The sequence below is a fragment of the Trichosurus vulpecula genome, chromosome 3 (assembly GCF_011100635.1).
Source record: "Trichosurus vulpecula isolate mTriVul1 chromosome 3, mTriVul1.pri, whole genome shotgun sequence".
Lineage (NCBI taxonomy): Eukaryota > Metazoa > Chordata > Mammalia > Diprotodontia > Phalangeridae > Trichosurus > Trichosurus vulpecula.
Window position 1 is genome coordinate 271,064,730 of NC_050575.1, and position 20,364 is coordinate 271,085,093.

Genomic DNA, 20,364 nt, shown 5'->3' on the forward strand with positions numbered 1-20,364 from the left:
CGATGTGTGAGGTAAATAAAATGTGAAGACTTTACAGGGAAGATATGTGTGTGTGTGTGTATATATATAAAGAAATGTTTAAAAATCAAGAAATAGAGAAATAGGGAAGTGGAAAAATTCTGAGGCCGTGAGAGTCTGATGGCTCAGCCTCTAGGGAAATTTACCCTGAAACTTTTTGTTCTTACTTATCGTTCTGGTTTAAAGATTTGCTCAGTAAGAATAGGGTCACTGTGACCTGCTTTCCTTTACTGTAAAAGTACTGTGAAAGAATGGAGAGGGTCTCCCCCTCCTCTTATCCTCTTCTCCTTCTTTAGATTTATAGATGTCACCTCAGTTGTAATCATTAACTAAGGGAATGGGAATTGGAGTTTCTGTGCCTCAGTTTCCCAGTTCTTTATCTAGCTTTTGTGCTCAGATTGTAAGCCCGCCTCCCAGCCAATGGTGAGAAGGGTCAGAGGAGGGCAGAAATTCTCTTGTGGTATATTTATTGGTGCTTTGCCTCTTGTACTCTGCCTCCTTTGCTGGTTTTGCTCTGTGTCCTAGCAGAGGACTCCCTATTCTCGAGAATGGAATAAAATTTATTTCTGTTCCCACCCTGAGATGGCTCCTTATTATAAACTAACTTTTAATTGGTGAGGGTCTTTCATCCCACACAAACGAGAAAGCTCAGCTTCAGGAACTCCCGCTGAAACCAGACTTATCCATGATCCAAGAGACTTTCTAGTAGATTGGGAAGCAAACTAGAGGATGGTTCTGGAATGGCCCAAGAGGTTTTGTAGTGAGCGTGATGACCAAGCCACACTAAATGGAGCCTTACCCCTTGTCGACAGCATCCCCTCAAAATCAGTCTGTAAGGGGTTCAGATCATCTGGAGTCACTCCAGACCAAGAATAGTCTTCCCAAGTCCACCCTGGGCTGCTCAGAACTTGGTTAATATCTTAGTGAGGGAAGGAAAGGAGTTAAGAAGATTCACTCGGGCATATTTGATGCCTTATTGGACCCTGCTTGTTGCCCATCTTCACTTTCTCTTTGGGAAGAAGGGAAGACTGGGTCTGGAATTGCATCTAGAGCAAACCAGAAGCAAGGAATAGTTATCACAAAGGAGGAAACTACCCCTGACCCCAGACCTAGAGGAATGATGCTTGATTTTTCTCAGGACAAGAGAGAGGGGTTGAAGGGAGAGACTGGAAGCCATTGGTGAAGAGATTTCTTTCTGTGAGATCCTACTCTGCTTAGAGGACAACCTGGTAGTGTGACCCAGGAAGGGGGTGAATCGTAGGGGACTGCTACATGTTTTCTTTGGTAGCTTCTTCCCCCCATGCTTGTCACTGGCAAAAATTCATGGATAGTAAACTTTTCCTAGCTACCAAGCAACAGACGATGTAGCTAGAAGTCAAGTCAGCATTATTCTGCCCCATAAAAGTTCAAGATCCAAATTTTCCCATAGTTTCCCTTAGGAAGGCTATTACTAGCACCTTTGAAAGCTCAAAGGGGAAAAAACGAAGCTATTCATTTAAAAAATTTTTTTTTAGTTTTGCCTCAAGGCTATTCATTTTTAAAAGGTTGGGAATGAGCAGTCTTTCGCCATTGAGTGATCTAGACCATCCAATTGTGTGCAGATCAGTTAAGGGAAAGCCTCCCATTGACCAAACCTTTATTTCTTTTTCACAAGAGAAGAAATGAATAATGTATTTATTATTCTGAACAAAGAAGCAGTATTTATAGTACTTACAGTAATACATGAGTCCTAACTGAAACTGTGCATTTGGCCAACCTTTCTCGGCAGCTTTCTGAAAAAATTTAAGAGCTTCATCGTAATCCTGAAAGATAATTACCCTTCGTTACTCAAAGGTAAATGCGTAACGCCGTGGTAACAATTATCTTCTATATTTTTTTGAAGGGCTGAACAAAACTCTTTAAGTCTTTCTAAAAAAAGTAAATAGTATCAGAAATGCCACGAACTTCCCTGACCTTGTTACTCTATGTGCTGTATTTTCAATATGTCAGTTAACTAGTATTTATTGAGGGCCTACTATGTGTTAGGCAATATTTCTATATTCAGTAAAATTCAATTTAACAAGTATTTATTAAGTGCCTTCTATATTCATGGCACTATGCAAGGTTCTGGGAATGTAAAATGTCAAGCCCTGAAATAAATCAAACTCATAAGTGGAGGAATAAGGTGTCTTTAATCAAGACAACAGGGTAGAAAACCTGTCACCCTGGGGGATGTCCCACCAGGAGACCTACAGGAAAGGTTCTTATACTTCTACGAGACAAGAGGGTGGGAGGATCGCATTAGGTAGCAAGGCCTGGTCATAAGACGCCAACAGCTCCCAGAAATCCATGCAAGGACAACCATTTCGTTCTGGCTATTTTGCCCTTGGCGCCATGAATCCCATAAGTAAGGACATCAGGAGCTACTTTGAAAGCTGGTCTGGCTCAAGCAGGCTTTCTTTACAAGGAAAGGCTTAGGGTGGGGCTCAACTCAACCTCATTGAAAATATCTTAAAAACAGGAATTCAAGGACATTGCTGCAATTGACTTTACTAGGATCATTAAGAGGGCGTGGCAGGCAGGTCATATTAAGATTGATATTGACAATTTTTTCTGTTGAAAGAAAAGGCAAAACAAAAATGGTTCCATGCTTTCTAGAAGCTTACCTAGGGCAGTAGCTTTTGTCAAATAATACTTGGGAAACTGACAATCAGCAAGCTAGGATCATAGGTGGGTTCTTTGTAAATTACACCCTTTCCTCCTCCCTTTAGGGAAAATGTTTTATTGATTTTTATCCTGTCTTGTTAGATATGGTAAACTGAGCTGCTAAAGACCTTGATTTGCATGTGAGCAGTGAATTATCATGAACTTTGCTCTCTACCCCAGTTGTGAAAGGTTAGTGTAATAATTCTACTTACCACAGGAACTCCTTTTCCATGAAAATAAATAAGGCCGAGACCATGGAGTCCAATCGCATTGCCCTAAAACAGCATATTATGGACATACTTTTTAAAACTCCTAGCAAACTGTGGAAAGAATTTACTAAAGGAAATTGGCATAAAGCAATTATAAATAACTAAAATCCAAGCAATGTTTGGATTACTAAGAATATGGATCATGCCCACTGTTTTGCATCTCCTTCCTACTCTTGGGTCTTTCATATCTTGATAATGCTATTTTTGATAATAATATTTGAAATTTATACATCACTTTAAGGTTTGCAAAGTGGTTTACATACATTATTTTCATTAGATCCTCCTTGTACTTCCACCAGTAGGGAGACAATAAAAGAGGATGTGAAACTCAGATTTCTCCATTCTCCATCTGTTAGTAACTCTTTCCAAATGGGCAGCTAAGTGGCACAGTGGATAGAAGGAGGACTCATCTTCCTGAGTTCAAATGTGACCTCAGACACTTTCTAGCTGTGTGATTCTGGGCAAGTCACTTAACCCTGTTGGCCTCAGTTTCCTCATCGATGAAATGAGCTGGAGAAGGAAATGGCAAACCACTCTAATATCTCTGCAAAGAAAACCCCAAATGGGGTCATGAAGAGTTAGACAAGACTGAACAACAGCAACTGACCAAACAGATTAGGGAAATTGAGCTTAGTTTCTTAAAGAAAGTTTGCAAATATATTTTGGGAGGTTCTGAAGCTTCAGTTTCGTTGGTGTGAGAAAATTGCCATCAATGAAGATCAATAATTGTTACGCAACTTAGAATCTTAGAGAGTTATCTGGGGTGGGGCAATGAGAGTTTAAGTGACTTGGCTACAGTCACATAGCTTAATACGTATGGGGCAGGGAGGGGAACTTGGCCCCAGATCTTCCTGACTCTGAGACATACTCTTTATCCACTATGCCACATCATCAAGTCAAGGTGACAAACATTTACTAAATTATTTATTAAGTGCCTACTACGAGCCAGGCACCGAGTGTGCTGAACCCTGGGGGTACAAAGAAAAGCTAAAAACAGATCTTGCTCTCACAGTCTTATGGGGAGACAACATGTAAATGACTATGTACAAACAAAATATATACAGGATAAATTGGAGCTAATCTTAGAGGGAAGGTACTAACCTTAGAGGTATATGGGAAAGCCTTCTCATAGAAGGTGAGATTTTATCTGGGACCTGAAAGAAGGTAGGGGGGAGAGAATTCCAGTAATGGGAGACCAACAGTGAATAATGCATGTAGTTGGGGGATGCAGTGTCTTGTGAAGAAAGAGCAAGTGTCACTGGACAGAGTATGTGGAGGGGAGTAAGGTGGAAGAAGATTGTAAAGGTGGGAAGGGACTAGGTTAGGTTGTGTCTTTACTTATGGATTTCAAATATTTGCATACTCTCCTTGCTATTGGGGAAGATTCGAGGACTATTACGAGTGGCTCCAGTACTAATGAAGTAACTGGGTCAAAGCTGAAATGAAGCTCAGTTGTGTATATGTCTGGTGACGAAAGGGAAGTCCGATGCTCTAAAGATCATTATTACACAGGAACCTGGAATGAAAGATCTATGAACCAAGGTAAGATGGATGTAGTCAAAGTGGGAAGATTAAACATTGACTTCTTGGGTATCAGTGGACTTAAATGGATGGGAGTGGGTGAATTTAATTCAGATGATCACTACATACAGTACAGAGGGCAAGAATCTTTTAGAAGAAATGGAGTAGCCTTCATAGTCAATAAAAGGGCAAGGAAAGCAGTACTGGTGTATAATCTCAAAAATGACAGAATGATATCTTTTTGAATTCAAGACTAACCATCTGATATCACAGTAATGCAATTCTATGCTCCAATCACTGATGAAGAAGTCAAAGTTGATCATTTCTATGAAGACTTACATTATCTTCTAGAAATAACACCAAAAAAATGTCACATTCATCATAGGGGATTGGAATGCTAAAGAAGGAATCAAAAGATAATTGGAATAACAGGCAAGTGAGACTAAAAGAGTTTTGTCAAGATAACTTCCTGGTCATAGCAAACATTCTTTTTCAACAACCCAAAAGGTGACTCTATACATGGACATTACTAGGTGATCCATATCAAAATCAGATTGATTATATACTTTGCAATTAAAGGTGGAGAAGTTCTATACAGTTAAAAGAAGACCTGGAGCTGACTGCGGCTCAGATCATGAACTTCTTATTGCAAAATTCACACTTAAATGAAAGAAAGTAGGGGAAACTATCAGACCACATAGGTATGACCTAAATAACATCTCTTATGAATATGAAGTAGAAATGATGAATAGATTTATGGCATTAGATCTGATAGAGTGCCTAGAGAACTGTGGATAGAGGTTCACAATATTGTGCAGGAGGCAGCAACAAAAAATATTCCAAAGAAGAAGAACAAGAAAGAAAAATGGCTGTCTGATGAGAATTTGCAAATATATGAGGAAAGAAGAAAAATGAAAAGTAAAGGAGAAAGAGAAAGATATACCCAAATGCATGCAGAATTCCAGAAATAGCAAAGAGAGATAAGACAGGTTTCTTAAAGGGGCAATGCAAAGAAATAGAAGAAAACAATAGAATGGGAAAGAGAAAAGATCTCAAGGGAATATTTCATGAAAAATGGGCATGATAAAAAACAAAAATTGTAGGAACTTAGTAGAAGTCGAAGAGATTAAGAAAATGTGACAAGAATACACAGAAATACAATACAAGAAAGATCTTTGAAATGCTATTGTTCCATAAGCAATGATGAGCAGGTGGATTTCAGAAAAACCTGGAAAGACCTACATGAACTGTTGCTGAGTGAAGTGAGCAGAACCAGAAGAACATTGTACACAGTAACAGCAACATTGTGCAATGACTAACTTTGATTGCGCTTCCCAGCAATGGAATAATCTAAGACAGTTCCAAAAGACTTGTGATGGAAAATGCTATCCACATGCAGAGAAAGAACTATGGAGTCTGAATGCAGATCAAAGCATACTATTTTCTCTCTTTTTTTCCTTCTTGTGGTTTTCCCCTTTTGTTCTGATTCTTCTTTCATAACATAACTAAGGTGGAAATATGTTTAATATGACTATACATAGCCTATATTAGATTGCAGGCCCTCTTGGGAAGGGGCGAGGGGAGGGAAGAGGGAAAATTTAGAACTCAAAATCTTATGAAAGTAAATGTTGAAAACTAAAAATTAATTAATCAAAAAAAGATCTTAACATCACTGATAACCAAGATGGTGTGGTTACTGACCTAGAGCCACACATCCTGGAGAGTGAAGTTAAGTGGGCTTTAGGAAGCATTGCTAACAATAAGGCTACCCTACTGGAGGTGATGGAATTCCAGCTGAGCTATTTAAAATCCTAAAGGATGATGCTGTTAAAGTGTTTCACTCAATATGTCAACGAATTTGGAAAACTCAACAGTGGACACTAGATTGGAAAAGATCGGTTTTCATCCCAATCCTAAAGAAAAGCAATGCCAAAGAATGTGCACATTACTAAACAATTGCACACATTTCACATGTCAGTAAGGTTATGCTTAAGATTCTGCAAGCTAGGCTTCAGCAATATGTGAACCAAGATTTACCTGAAGAGCAGGCTGGTTTTCAAAGAGGCAGAGGAACTGGAGACCAAATTGCCAACATTTAGAGAAAGCAAGGGACTTCCAGAAAAACATCTACTTCTGCTTCATTGACTGTGCTAGATCATCTTACTTGTCTCTTGAGGAACCTGATATGTCTCAAGAAGCAACAGTTAGAACAAAACACAGAACAACTGATGGGTTTAAGATTGGGAAAAAAGTATAACAAAGCTATATATTTGTCACCTTATTTATTTAACTTATATGCAGAGTATATCATGCAAAATGCCGGGCTGGAGGAATAAAAAACTGGAATTAAGGTGGCCAGGAGAAATATCAATAATCTCAGATATGCAGACAGTACTACTCCGATGGCAGAAAGTGCAGAAAGTGAAGAATTAAAAAAGCCTCTTGATGAGAGTCAAAGAGAGAAGTGTTAAAGCTGGCTTGAAATTTAACATTTAAAAAAACCCAAACAAACCCAAAACTAAGATCTTGGCAACTGATCCCATCACTTCCTGGCAAATAGAGGGAAAACAAATAGAAGCAGTGTCATATTTTATATTGTTGGGCTCAAAGATCACTACAGACAGTGACTGAAACCATGAAATTAAAAGACTTTTACTTCTTGGAAGGGAAGTTTTGGCAAATCTGGATAGAATACTAAAAAGCAGAGACTTTTGCCAACAGAGGTCCATATAGTCAAAGCTAGCAATTCATGGCTGTGAGAGTTGTCCTGAAGAATCAACATTTTCAAGTTGGGGTGCTGGAGAGGACTTTTGAGAGTCCCTTCGACAGCAAGGAGATGAAATCATATAATACTTAAATAAATTCAGACTAATCACTGGAAGTTTCAAATACTGAAGCTGAAACAAATGCTTTGGCCAGATGAAAAGATAGGACTCATTGGAAAAGACCTTGATGTTGGGAAAGATTGAAGGCAAAGGGAAAAGGTGATGGCAGAGAATGAGATAGATAGATAGTATCATGGAAGCAATGGACATGAGCATGGACAGATGTTGAGAGATAGTGGAAGATAGAAGAGCCTAGAATGCTATAGGGCATGGGGTCATGAAGAGTCAAAGAGTTGGACATGACTCGATAGCAACAAATGTTTTAATCTCAGAGGATCCTTAATATTACAATAGCTGTCATTATGCATTACTTTACATATATTACCTCATTTGATCTGCACAATAATCTAGTGAGAAAAGTGCTATAGTAGTATTATCCCTATTTTATATACCAAGAAATTGAACTCAAGGAGACTAAGTGATTTGTGAATGTTCACACAGGTAGTACTCAGGTCAGAGGTGTGGTTCACTCAATTCCCACAATTCCCTCACAAGCAGGATGTAAATTCAGAGCTTCCTGACTTAAGTCCTGTATCCTTTCCACAATACCACACTACTTCTCCATTATTATACTTCAAATTATTTCAGTGTGCTAAAGGTTACATTTAGGCCATCTAGGAGTCAAAGACTTTCCTGATTTTAGCCAACTTGTGCCCAGGGAATAGTTTATTAATTCAACCAATGTTTATTAAATTCTTTCCATTAGCCTAGGCACTGTGGGGAATAAAAAGAAATACAAGATAATTTCTTTTTTTTTTTTACCTTTTTTGAGGGGGGAAAGGGTTAAGTGACTTGCCCAAGGTCACACAGCTAGTAAGTGTGTCCAGTGTCTGAGGCTGGATTCGAACTCAGGTCCTCCTGACTCCAGGGCCAGTGCTCTACTCACTGCACCACCTAGCTGCCCCATAAGATATAATTTCTAAAGATGTTTATAATCTAGTTTGAGTAGGGGGTGGTGGGAGAAATAATGGAAGAATGCACATATGTATATATTTAGTAAAATAATGCCAGAGGTGCCTCAAGGTAGAATATTTTAAATTGCCAAATAAATTCTACAGATAAGAAGTACTCTAGGATTTCAGAGGATGGAAAGATGATTGTGAAGGGAAAGTAGTCTGGGAAAGCATGATGGAGTGGGGAACATGATCTGGACTTTGAAGGATTAGTAGGATGTGGATAGAGAATTTATGGAATGGAGGGAGGATTTCAATGAGGAGTGTGTGTGGGAGGGCATTGGGTGATTTATGCAGAAAATTGTGAGAAGAATTTAGAGATAATTTTTAAACTTAATTTTAACTTAATAAACTCTTTTCAGTATCAGACTCTTGGCCAAAGCTCTCAAAGTCATATGTTTCAATAATGTGTTTCTAAGAAATTGTGGTAGATTTGACATATATAGATTTGCATTGGAGCATGGACACATGTAAATATAAATTCAAGGTGTTAAAGGTAAAGAAGCGGCAACTAGGTGGTGAGCATTGAGCTTGGAACCAGGAAGACTCATCTTCATGGCCTCAGACACTTATTAGCTGTGTGACCCTGGGCAAGTTACTTAACCTGGTTTGCCTCAGTTTCTCATTCATAAAATGAGCTGAAGAAGGAAAGGGCAAACCACTCCAATATCTTTGCCAAGAAATCCAAGTCTAATTAAGCATCAGGTTAATGAATCAATCCTTGGCCATACCTACCTCCTATCATGAAGATTAATAGACTGAAAGAATGGCTTAATATTTCATTTGGGTATAAAGGTGGGGAGCTTAGTGTCAGTTTAGATTACGTGACGTCCCAGATAATGGTTGATCCTATTTCACAGAATAGTTTGGACTTGAGAACAGTTTATACAACCAACCACAGTTCTGAAATTATTTGGGGCAGATGAAACTGCACTGTTTCCCAGATCCCATCAGATCTCTTGCCCACCTATACTTTCCCTTTCCCTTTTTTCCTCCCCCCTTTTCAGACTCTTCCCTCCTTTCACCATAATCTGATAAATATACTGAGCACTGATTATATAAATTAAAATATAATAATCATATAATCAATGATAATTATTAAGTAGTAATTATATCAACAACATAAGCAATAATTATTATATAAATTAAAAAGGGGGAGCTCCATTAAAGCTGTCTTAGGATGCCTCATCATGACAAGGAGGTGAGCCAGGCTTCTCAGAGTCAATGCCGGAGTAGCATGAGTTCTGGAAGGTCCTGGCCAGTTGGAAAGACTTAGAATATAAGACTGAGCAGCAGATTATGTTCTCCAGAATGGGGAAAGGAGGGAACAAGCATTTATTAAACACCTACTATGTGTCAGACACTATGCTAAGTGCTTTACGATTATGGTCTCAGTTGATCTTCTTCACAACTCTGGCATACAGTTACTATTACAATCTTTATTTTATAGTTGAAGAAACTAAGGCAGAAAACAGTTAAGTGACTTTCCCAGAGTCATATGGATAATTAATATCTGAGACTGCATTTGGATTCAGGTCTTTCTGACTCTGGGCCCAGCACTCTGTCCACTGAGCCACTAAGTTCAGGTGGGATTATCATTAGTAGGCCACAGGGCTATGTTTTTGTTTTTTTTTGGCTACTCCACTAAATTGTCTACTTGGGCATGGAGGGGTTGCAGTCTGCATTAGAAAAGGAAGTATTTGCGTGGATGAACTCACGTATTCCTGAAGCTTTGAAGTAAGCAGGATCTTCAGATCATAGATTTAGAACTAGTTGGGGCATTAGAAGTCATTGACACCAACCACCTTCCTTTTACAGATGAAGAAAATGATGCCCAGAGAAGTCAAATGACTTTCCCAGGGTCACATAGCTGGTAAGTTTCTGAGTTGGTATTTGAACCTAGTTCTTCTTGACTCCAAAGTCCAGTACTCTATCCACTACGCCATATGGCAGAAAGCTTCATGTAGTCTTCCCAAGTAATTTGTGCCATAATACCAACAGACATGAGTAAATTTTACTAAAATAAGAATGCTTTGTAAGTCATATTATTACCCCAACTTGAGAACATATTTCTGGTCAGTATTATAGATTATAATTCTTAGGGAATAAAATGTTTCATACTACATAGAACTAGAAGATTTAACATAACTGTTTACTAACTTTAGGATTATGAGCAGCTAGGTGGCATAGCAGATAGAGTGCTAGGCCTGGAGTCAGGAAGGCCCATCTTCCTGAGTTCAAATCCAGCCTCAGACATTTGCTAGCTGTATGACCCTGGGCAAGTCATTTAACCCTGTTTGCCTCAGTTTCCTCATCTGTAGAGCTGGAGAAAGAAATGGCAAACTATTCCAGTATCTTTGCCAAGAAAACCTCAAGTGGGGTCATGAAGAGTTGGATATAACCAAAAACAACTGAATAATAACTCTAGGATTATGGATGTTAGTAATGTCATATTTATGCAGTTATATGGTCTGGGTAGTTACAACCCTACCCTCTTTCTACTTCTGTATTCTGGTACCCTAAGACAGAGGACTATTTTCCTGCATAGGGAAAGGGAAAAATTCAGATTTTTTGCTTGTCCATTGCCAATGAGGAAGGCATAGTGGAAAAAAAAACATAGGAATTGGAGTCCAATGACCTAGATTTAAATTTTAAAAGCTACTCATTACATCTGGGAAGTTGGGCATGTATTTTGCCCTCTCCAAAATTTATTTTCCTTATCCATAAAAGGAAGGGTTGGGATAAAGTACCTTTAAGTTTCCGTCTAGTTTTCAATGCTACGATTGAAGGTAAACCTGGGACTTTTATCATCTGCTTTTATTAGCAATAAAACAAGAGTTCTTTTTCCTCCCTTCTATAATAATTCACTTTCACATAGCACTTTAGGATTTACCAAACATTTTCCTCTAGGCTTCACTATTAACTATGCTACTTGAAAGGGGGAAGGGAAGTGAATAGGGAGTAAGCATTTACACAGTGCCTACTATGTCCCAGGCACCGTGCCAACAAGCACTTTACAAAGGCTATCTCATTTGATCCTCACAACAACACTGGAAGAAAGGTACTATAATTATCTCCATTTTATAGTAAGGAAACTGAGGCTGATAGCAGTTAAATGACCTGCCCAGGGTCACACAACCAGCAGGTATCCAGAGCTGGATTTGAACTCAGGTCTTCCTGACTCCAGGCACAGCACTCTATCCACTGTGCCATCTAGTGACCTCCACTCCCAGGCTCAGTTTTCCTCATTTAAAATGGGCATAAGAATGCTTGTATTACCTACCTCCCAGGGATGTTGTTGTTGTTCAGTTGTTTCAGTCCTGTCTCCATGACCCAATTTGGGGTTTTCTTGGCCAAGATACAGGAGTGATTTGCCATTTATTTCTCTAGCTCATTTTACAGATGAGGAAACAGAGGTAAACAGCATTAAGTGACTTGCCTAGGGTCACACAGCCAGTAAGTGTCTGAGTCTGGATTTGAACTCAGGTCTTCCTGACTCCAAGGCTGGAGCTCTATCCACTGCATCACCTAGTTGCCTCAAGGGTATTGAGAGGAAAGCATTTTTAAGCCCTAAAATGTTAAAAAAAAAAGTGTTTTTAGTCTGGACCTGTGATTTCATTAGTGGAGGAAACTCCTGGGAAGTAAACTCTCTCTTCCAGAGCAGATCAGCAGCTGGCATACAGCATAGTCTTAAAGAGTTATAAAGTGATATCTTAGAGAGTTACACGTTATAATTATTAGAGGGATGAGAATAACTTTCACCAACATTAATATTGTCAGTAATATCTTTCTCCTCCCTAAGATTACAAAACTCAGCCATTGTCAATAAATTGCCTGGGGTTTTAGGCTCATCTCTACTATATTAGTTCATCATTTTTGAAAATGAAATATTTTACATTTTCATAGTGATATGCTAAATTACATACCTTATTAGCAGCCATGGAAAAGTATTTTAAAGCAGTGACATTATTTTGTGGTACTGCAGGATTGCCTTCTAAATACATCTAGGGAAAAAGAAGGGTAAATGTAAGGGAGGGCACTATTGAATCTATAGGGGATGTTTGCAAGTGATCTTTCCTGATGGCAGAGCAATGAATTAGATAGATGCTTCCCTTTTTGATCCTGGCACACTTGCGCTTTTCTTACAGTTACACAATTTTACATGTGGGAGAGATCTTAAAGATTATCTATATATCTATAAAGTCCAATCTATATCTAATAGTAGCTATAATAACATAGCTAACATTTATATAGTGCTATAAGGTCTGCAAAGCGCTTTACAAATATTATCTCATTTTATCCTCACAATAACCCTTGGGGTAGTTGTTGCTATTACTCCCATCTTACAGATGAGGAAACCGAGGCAGACAGAGTTTAAGTGATTTGAACAGGGTCACAGAGTTAATAAGTGCCTGGGACAGGATTTGAATTGAGGTTTTCCTGACTCCAGGTCTAGCACTCTATTCACTGTGCCACCTAGATGTATTTGAACAAGAATCCTTTCTGCATTTCCAATCAACAGTCATCTAGCCTCTACTTGAAAGCCTCTAGTGGAGGGAAACCTCTGAAAGCAGCCCGTTTTACTTTTGGACATCGCTAATTCTTAGGAAGTTTTTTCTTGTATAAAGCTCAAATCTGTCTCTCTGCTGCTTGGCTCTTCATTTGTTCCTAGTTCCATCTTCTGAGATCAAACACAACAAATCTAATTTCCTTCTGTCTTACAGTCCTTCAAATACTTGAAGACAGCTATCATGACCCTGCTGAGTCTTTTCTTTTCCTAGATAAATATCTCAATTTCTTCAATAGGGATTTATATTGCAGTCTCCTCAGCATCTTGGCTGTCCCTCCTTGGACCCTCTCTCCAGCTTATCAATATCCTTTTGTAAACAGCAATTGTTTCTGTTCTGGCCAGAAACTCTGAGGGTCTTTCCCTCCCAGACTGATTCTTTTATGAAGTCAAACTAGGCAATCTTTTGCCTCAGTTTTAACCTAGCCTTTACTCACTGAATGGGTGTTGCCCTCAGACAAACTGAAACCTGGGAAAGACTTTAGCTTATAAAGGTCAGGATCTCCCATTGAAACCTGGGCCATCTTCAGTCATCCTGACCTATGTGTTGCCACTGGACTCAGATGACTCTGGAGGAGAGAGTGAGGCTGATGACTTTGTATAGCCCTGCCTCACTCAAATCCACTTCTCTTGCAAGTCAAGACATCACCCTCCTGATATCATTGGTCCTTTTTGAGAATAAAGGACAAACAACAATCCTTCCTAAAATGGGGTGCCTAGAAGAGCACACAATTCTTCCAGGTTTCTTCCTCTACCACTTGGGACTTAAAATCATGAGGAGCCTGACCTCTGAGAGCCAGAGAAATTAGAGGACCAGCTCTAAAGGGGTCTTATGTTCATTTAGGTGTGAGCTTCAGCCTCTGGGCACTTAGGTCTGCTTGGAAAATGATTCTGTTTCCTTCAGATCCTGAGGTTCAGCATACCAAAAGTTATGGGAGAAAGAGGGTACCTTCCCGAGACTAGGGGATTGGGATATTAGGGATGGCATCACATGCAGTATCTCCTTGGTGTGCCTCATTCCCTACCATCCAGGGATATGTGCAGAGCATGATCTCAGCCCGGCATCTAGAGACTTAATTACTAAATTATTTTTCTTTCCTTGGTAGGGTCTCAGAACTATAAGAAGTTTTCAGCTTCTGAAAGATAGAAGTACTAAAAGCCCTCACAGATTCCATGCTCAATCATTCCAGGACCCCCAGAGAGTTGGTGGTATCTTTCAATTAATCTGTCATTCCCCATGCAATGGCAAATCGTTTTCCAACTTTACTTCCCCTCGTCTTTCATGATTCAGAGTCAACAGATGTATGGCAAAAATATCTTCCCCATCCCAATATTCCCTGTAGTCCAATCTTCATCTGTCTCAGTTCTATATTTCCACAACCCCATATCCTTTGTTCTGCCCTCCCATTCCATGGTGTTCCCTGGACCCTCCACTCTCTCTTGATAGCAAATTTTCTTTTATCATGGATCTTTTCACTTCCTACTCTGTCCATCTTCTTTTGCTAATTGAAACCTGGCTCTCTCCAGGAGACACAGCATTCCTGGCCAGCCACCTTGATGCCTACACCAGAAACCATGCTGTGGAGGACTTGGACCTTTTAGCTCCCAAAGTCCCACACTGGAGAACTGGCTGCACACACTTGTGATTGTCTGCTATATCAAGGCTATGTAGGCCAGCTCCAACCATGCTTCACTTAACTTTCTGGACATCTTACTAGATGCCTTGCTTCCCATACCAGAGATCATGCCCCGTATGACTTAACCCTTTTCAGCCCTAGAACCCCTGTACTAGAGCTTCTTCTGTTCTAACTGGTGGGTGCCTCACCTGGCCCAGTAGATTTAAGCCAGCTCTAGGGATGCTTCATTTTACTTCCTGGATATCATTTCACCAGCTGCCTTGCCGCCATGCCTATACCTTTTATCCTTCACTACTCAGTTCTAGAACCATAATTAAATCTACACAGCCACTGCTATTGGAAAGATTGTGGATGTCTGCTTTGCTTTGGCTTCATTCTCTATTCCTGTAACTTTTCCAAACCAAAATATCCTTCTCTCACCACCACTCCCCTGTAGTATGTGTGTGTTGCCTCTCCCTATTAGAATATATACTCCTTGAGGTCAGGGACTATTTTCATTTTTATATTTGTATTCAAAATGCTTAGCATTGTGCTTGGCACGTAGCTCTTAATAAATGATTTTTCATTCATTTTTTCTTTCTCCCATAGCTCCTGAAGCATTTCTTATTCTACTAAGACAATATACTGCTCTCACTTATATTCTGCCTCTTTGTTTCAACAATCTGACTAGCAGCTGTTGTGGGGGTGAAAGACCAACATAAGCCCAACAACAAGAACGTTACCAGCACGCTGCAAAAGCACAGGTTCTTTTGATCTGCTTTAGTAAGGAAAGCAACATTAAGGGGTTGACAAGCTTACTTTAATTCAGCACACAAACATCATTCACTTAGTTCAGGGGAAAAAACCAGCATGCTGAACTTCAGAGCAAAATACAAACAAAGTACAAACATCAACAGACAGACCTTGTCTGATTCAAATCCCAATACATAGCTACCAGAGTTTAACAAAGTCCCAGCATCCAGGTTACAAGCTGGAGGGCCCTTAGCTACAGCTGCCCCGGAGTCTCCACATCAGCACACCAGCACGAGTGAGAGCCCTAAACAGATTACAAACATCAACAGACAGACCAAATACAGATTCATAGTTACCAACATCTAGGTTCAGCCTGGGAGCTCATAACATGGGCTGGCCCAGAGTCACTTGTGCCACCACTGCTGTGGGTAAGAGCTCCAACGAATAGAAAGCCAACCCCTGGTTTTATATCTTTTTCAGGGTCAGGGGTGAGTCACACATGCGACTCACTCATGTGACCTAGAATTGTCACAAAGAAGCAACTTAAACTCACGTGGTCTAAGAGCCTCTGATGTCCCAAACCTATCACTCAAACAGGCCCTCCCCTGAGTTAGCCCCACCTTGGGCCCCACCTTAGTTACCAATCCACACCCACATAGGTTTTACACCTAACGGGGGTTTGGGCCTGGGGCTTAGCACCTAGTAAGGCTCAATGAAATACACTGAATTACTCAAAGGAAACAAAAGCCAACTAAGTGCTAAGAGCCCATTTTGCTTACCAACACACTCTTTGCCACTGTTATTCAGCAATCTTTCTTTCTCTGAGGTTCATTAAATCCTAATCCTTGTTGTAGTCATCCACCTACCTCCATTTACCTTACTCATTTCTCAAGAGGCTTAATACCTGAATGCTTTCCTCTCCTTCCCTAAACTTCAACATATACATTAATGTCATTCAACATCTTGGTCTCTGAGTTCGTCAACCTTGATTGAATATATGAGAAAAGCAGGCATGTTCTCATGGCTACTAATGAAAATTGGTAAAGTTTTAAAGTTTAAAGTTTAAAGAGTTGGTCACCTATTGGTGGAAAGATTGGCAGGCACAAGAATGAAATTTGAAGGGTTCTATAATGAAGAGAGAAAGAAAAGAGGAAGCTAGCTACGCAACCCCAAAACACTAACAGCAAATCTACCTTTGGGAAACCCAAATTAGGAGCTATTGACCCTGTTGACGTAGGTAAGCCTGGATGTGCATTCAGATTCAAGAGAATAGAAAGAGAGACATGGATTGACAGGGGACCTAAAGAGAAGTAGTATTAGAGGACCATCTAGAGTTGGAGGGGAAGTCTAACTTGCTTATGAAGACCCATAGGTGTTGGATTCCTCTTATGCTAGAGTTTATCATTGCACCAAATTGAGAACTACTTCACCAGATATCTGCACAGTTCTTTACCTTTTCCTTTTTTGAAGTTAATTTATTTATTTTTAGTTTTCAACATTCACTTCTATAAGTTTTCATTCCCTCCCTTCCCTCCCCCCTCCCCAAGATGGCATGCAATCTGATATAGGCTTTACTTATATTATAAATTCCTATTAAAAATATTTTCACGTTAGTCATGTTGTATAGAAGAATTAGAACAAATGGGAAGAACCGTGAGAAAGAAAAACAAAACAAAACAAAAAAGAAAATAGTATGCTTCGATCAGCATTCAGACTCCATAGCTCTTTCTCTGGATGTGGATGGCATTTTCCATCATGAGTCCCTTGGAATTGTTTTAGGTGCTTGCATTACTGAGAAGGGCTAAGTCTATCAAAATCAGTCATCACATACTATGGCTGTTACTGTGTACAATGTTCTCCTGGTTCTGCTCACTTCACTCAGCATCAGTTCATGTAAGTCTTTCCAGGTTTTCCTGAAGTCCACCCATTCATCATTTCTTATAGCACGATAGTATTCCATTACATATATATATACCACAACTTGTTCAGCCATTCCCCAATTGATGGGCATCCCCTCAATTTCCAGTTCTTGGCCACCACAAAAAGAGCTGCTATAAATATTTTTGTACATGTGGGTCCTTTCCCCGTTTTTATGGTGCAGTTCTTTTCCCACTTATTAGATCACATACTGCTTTCCAAAGACCAGGGATTTTCCTGAATAAATGGATTTAATGATGTCCTCCATAATATGGAGTTGATATACTTTTCATTTTAGACCTTTATGTCTATTAATTCCCATAAAACCCTGACTGCAGCACAGCTGGTCATTTGCTTCTATATCTTATTATTTTCTTATAGGGATTTTAGTTTACCCCTGATGTGTCACAATAAAATTTAAAGTATTAATCAAAAGAAAATATGTACCTTTCCCAGAAATGCCATGGCATTTGCACTTCCTGCCTTGGCCGCCTTCAAGAAGTAGTATAATGCTTTCTAAGGAGGAAGGAAATAATATCACTGACATTCACAAATATGCTCAAGAAAATGACTAATCAAATTCTCTCCATTATAGAACTCTTCAAATTTGCTTTCAACTATAAAAATGGCTATTGTGGGAGTATATGTATAAAATTTATAGGAGCAAATATTGCTATCTGTGAAAAATTAACAAAGTATATGCTTGGTCACATATTCTTGATTTAAGAAAGATGAAATTTAATTCCTACAAGAAGTGAGAACTTGATTTGCTGATCTAGAATAGAATACTTTCTGTAATTGGAATAGAAGCACCCAGATGTGTGAGGACATAGTCAAGGGTACCAGTAACAGTAAAACAAATGCTTTTGTGTAAAACATTAATAAAAAATAATGTATTTATGGACTGGAAATCTTGAACCTTTGGGATGACAATCATGCGAAACATTGGTATCCCTATCTCATAAGCCTGTGTCAACAATGGGTGACTATGGAAATCTTTTGTGTTGTTTATGACCTATAATTATGAAGAATCACTCAAAGCAGACACAGCTACATGGTTTTCTTTGCTAATCAGTTGAGGCCATAGGGACCTTAGAGGCCAGTTAGTCCATCATCCTTATATTATAGTGGAATAAACTAATCCATTGGGGCAAAGTGACCTCCCAAGGTCACACTTGCAGTAAGAGATTTGGGATTCAGTACCATGCCCTTAGACTATACATCCAGTCCTCTTTTCCACTGCAAAATGAAGTACCAGATATTGAAATTAGGTGTTATAGCAGACATTAACCTGAGACCAATACCTTTTAAAATGTAACTGGAGAGAGCCAGAGATGGGGGCAACACACCTGGTTCACACCAGGGATTGAACATAAATTGAATCGGGCCTCAAAATGAGCCAGGGCTGGACTGGATATACACTGAGTTTCTTCTCCTCTGTCAGAAAGTTCTTTATGATGGTCTACTTGGAATAATCAAAGGGAACAGCTATAGTAATCAAAGCTGGACAGTTCCTTTCAGACCTGTTTTGTGGGGTAGTAGTATTTCGTTGCTCATATTCAGGGGTGGAGGTAAGTTTTTGTTCCTCTCCCAAAAGATGTATAAAGAGCTAATATGTATAATTCAGCCATACAGAAATTGTCCACAGGCTTATTAACTAATGTCTTATCTCAGAATCCTTTCCTGGTTCCTATTTATTGAACTTAAGCAGGCACAAAGTATCATGGGGGCAAATGTCTTAATAATAATAATGATGATGATGATGATATATGCTTTAAATACATTATCTCACAAGAACTTCTTCAAGCAAGTACTTTATATGTCACTAAGACCATTTTACAGATGAGGAATTGAAGCTTAGAGGTGTCAGGTGATTTGCCATGGTCATACAAATAGAAAGTGTCAAAGGTAGGGTTTGAACTCAGCTCTTACTAACTTCAAATTCATTACTTTTTCCCCATTACACCTAGATGCCCCCTGTTCATATTAAAACATTCATTCATTCAAACCACAAATATTTTTCAGATGGCTAATAATATGTGCTAGATGTGCAGGGCATACAAAAATGACACAGCCCTAAAGCAATTTGTCATCTACTAGGACAGCAAGATGTACACATCTAGCTATAGCTTGCAATGTGTCACAGACATCCTCCAAAAGAGTATAGAAAAAGTACTTTAGAGTTTCAGAGGGAGGGGAGATCAACTTATAGCTGAATGGGGTTGTTAGAGATGGCTTCATGAAGGATTTGAACATAACCTTGAAATATGGGTAGTAATTCAATAGAAACAGGAGGTGGGAACTGGGGACTCACAGAGAGCATAGTAGCTAAGAGTGAACAGTATAAACAATTTCATGAAAAGAGAAAAACAAATTAAGTATGTAAAACATTAAATAGTACAGTTACTCTAGGGAAAGTAATATAAGACAAACCTGGAAAAGTAATTTGGGTCCAAATTGTAGAAGGCTAGACTAGAGGATTGGAAAGTAATATGGTTGATTGGAATAAGTGCCAGACTTGGAGTCAGAGGGTATGTGGTTCTAATACCTACAACCTGTGTCACTTTGAACACATCATTTAAGCTATCTGGGCCTCAGTTTCCTCAAATGTAAAAAGAGGGGAATGAGCTAGATGACCTAAAAGATCCATTTCATTACCAAATCTATGTTCCTGCCACATTTAAGAGCTATCAAAAAGTTTTGAGTTTGATTTGTACTTGAATGCCCAGTGCCTAAGCACATAGCAAGAGCTAAAGAAATGCTTTTTCCTTTCCCTCTTCCTTAAAGAGTGTTTAAAGTGCCTTAAGTCCTTCCTTTAAGTATGTAAAGAGGATGCTATGTAATATCCAAACCTAAACTAAGAAAATTTATGATAGTGTACAGTTTTCCACATTAGATAGATTCTTTGTAAATTATGAAGCTATTCATAGTAAAATAACTTTTTGAAGTTTGTCTTTCATAAAATCATAGCATCTAGAGCTGGAAATGGCCTTATAGATCATGGAGTCAAACTCTCTCATTTATAGATGGAGAAATTGAGGCCCAGAGTGCTTGAGAGATTTGCTCAGAATTATACATCAAGTTAACGGCAGAACTGAAGCCAGAACCCAGGTCTTCTGACTCCCAGGTTAGTGCTCTAGCTACTACATTACAAATACCCTACAATATATCTCTCTTTAA

General features: G+C 39.1%; 1 protein-coding gene across 2 annotated transcripts in view; it reads right to left on the reverse strand.

Annotated features, from left to right (window-relative positions):
- The window catches only part of SEL1L2 (SEL1L2 adaptor subunit of ERAD E3 ligase), a 185,121-nt gene that overhangs the window by 31,702 nt on the left and 133,055 nt on the right, over positions 1–20,364 (reverse strand). For both annotated transcript variants that reach the window (XM_036751561.1, XM_036751560.1), the window contains 4 exons: positions 17,632–17,700; positions 12,258–12,335; positions 2,916–2,978; positions 1,733–1,820 (listed from right to left, as the gene is read on the reverse strand). In XM_036751561.1, the coding sequence (XP_036607456.1) occupies positions 1,733–1,820; positions 2,916–2,978; positions 12,258–12,335; positions 17,632–17,700 (298 nt within the window). The remainder of the gene's footprint in view (positions 1–1,732; positions 1,821–2,915; positions 2,979–12,257; positions 12,336–17,631; positions 17,701–20,364) is intronic.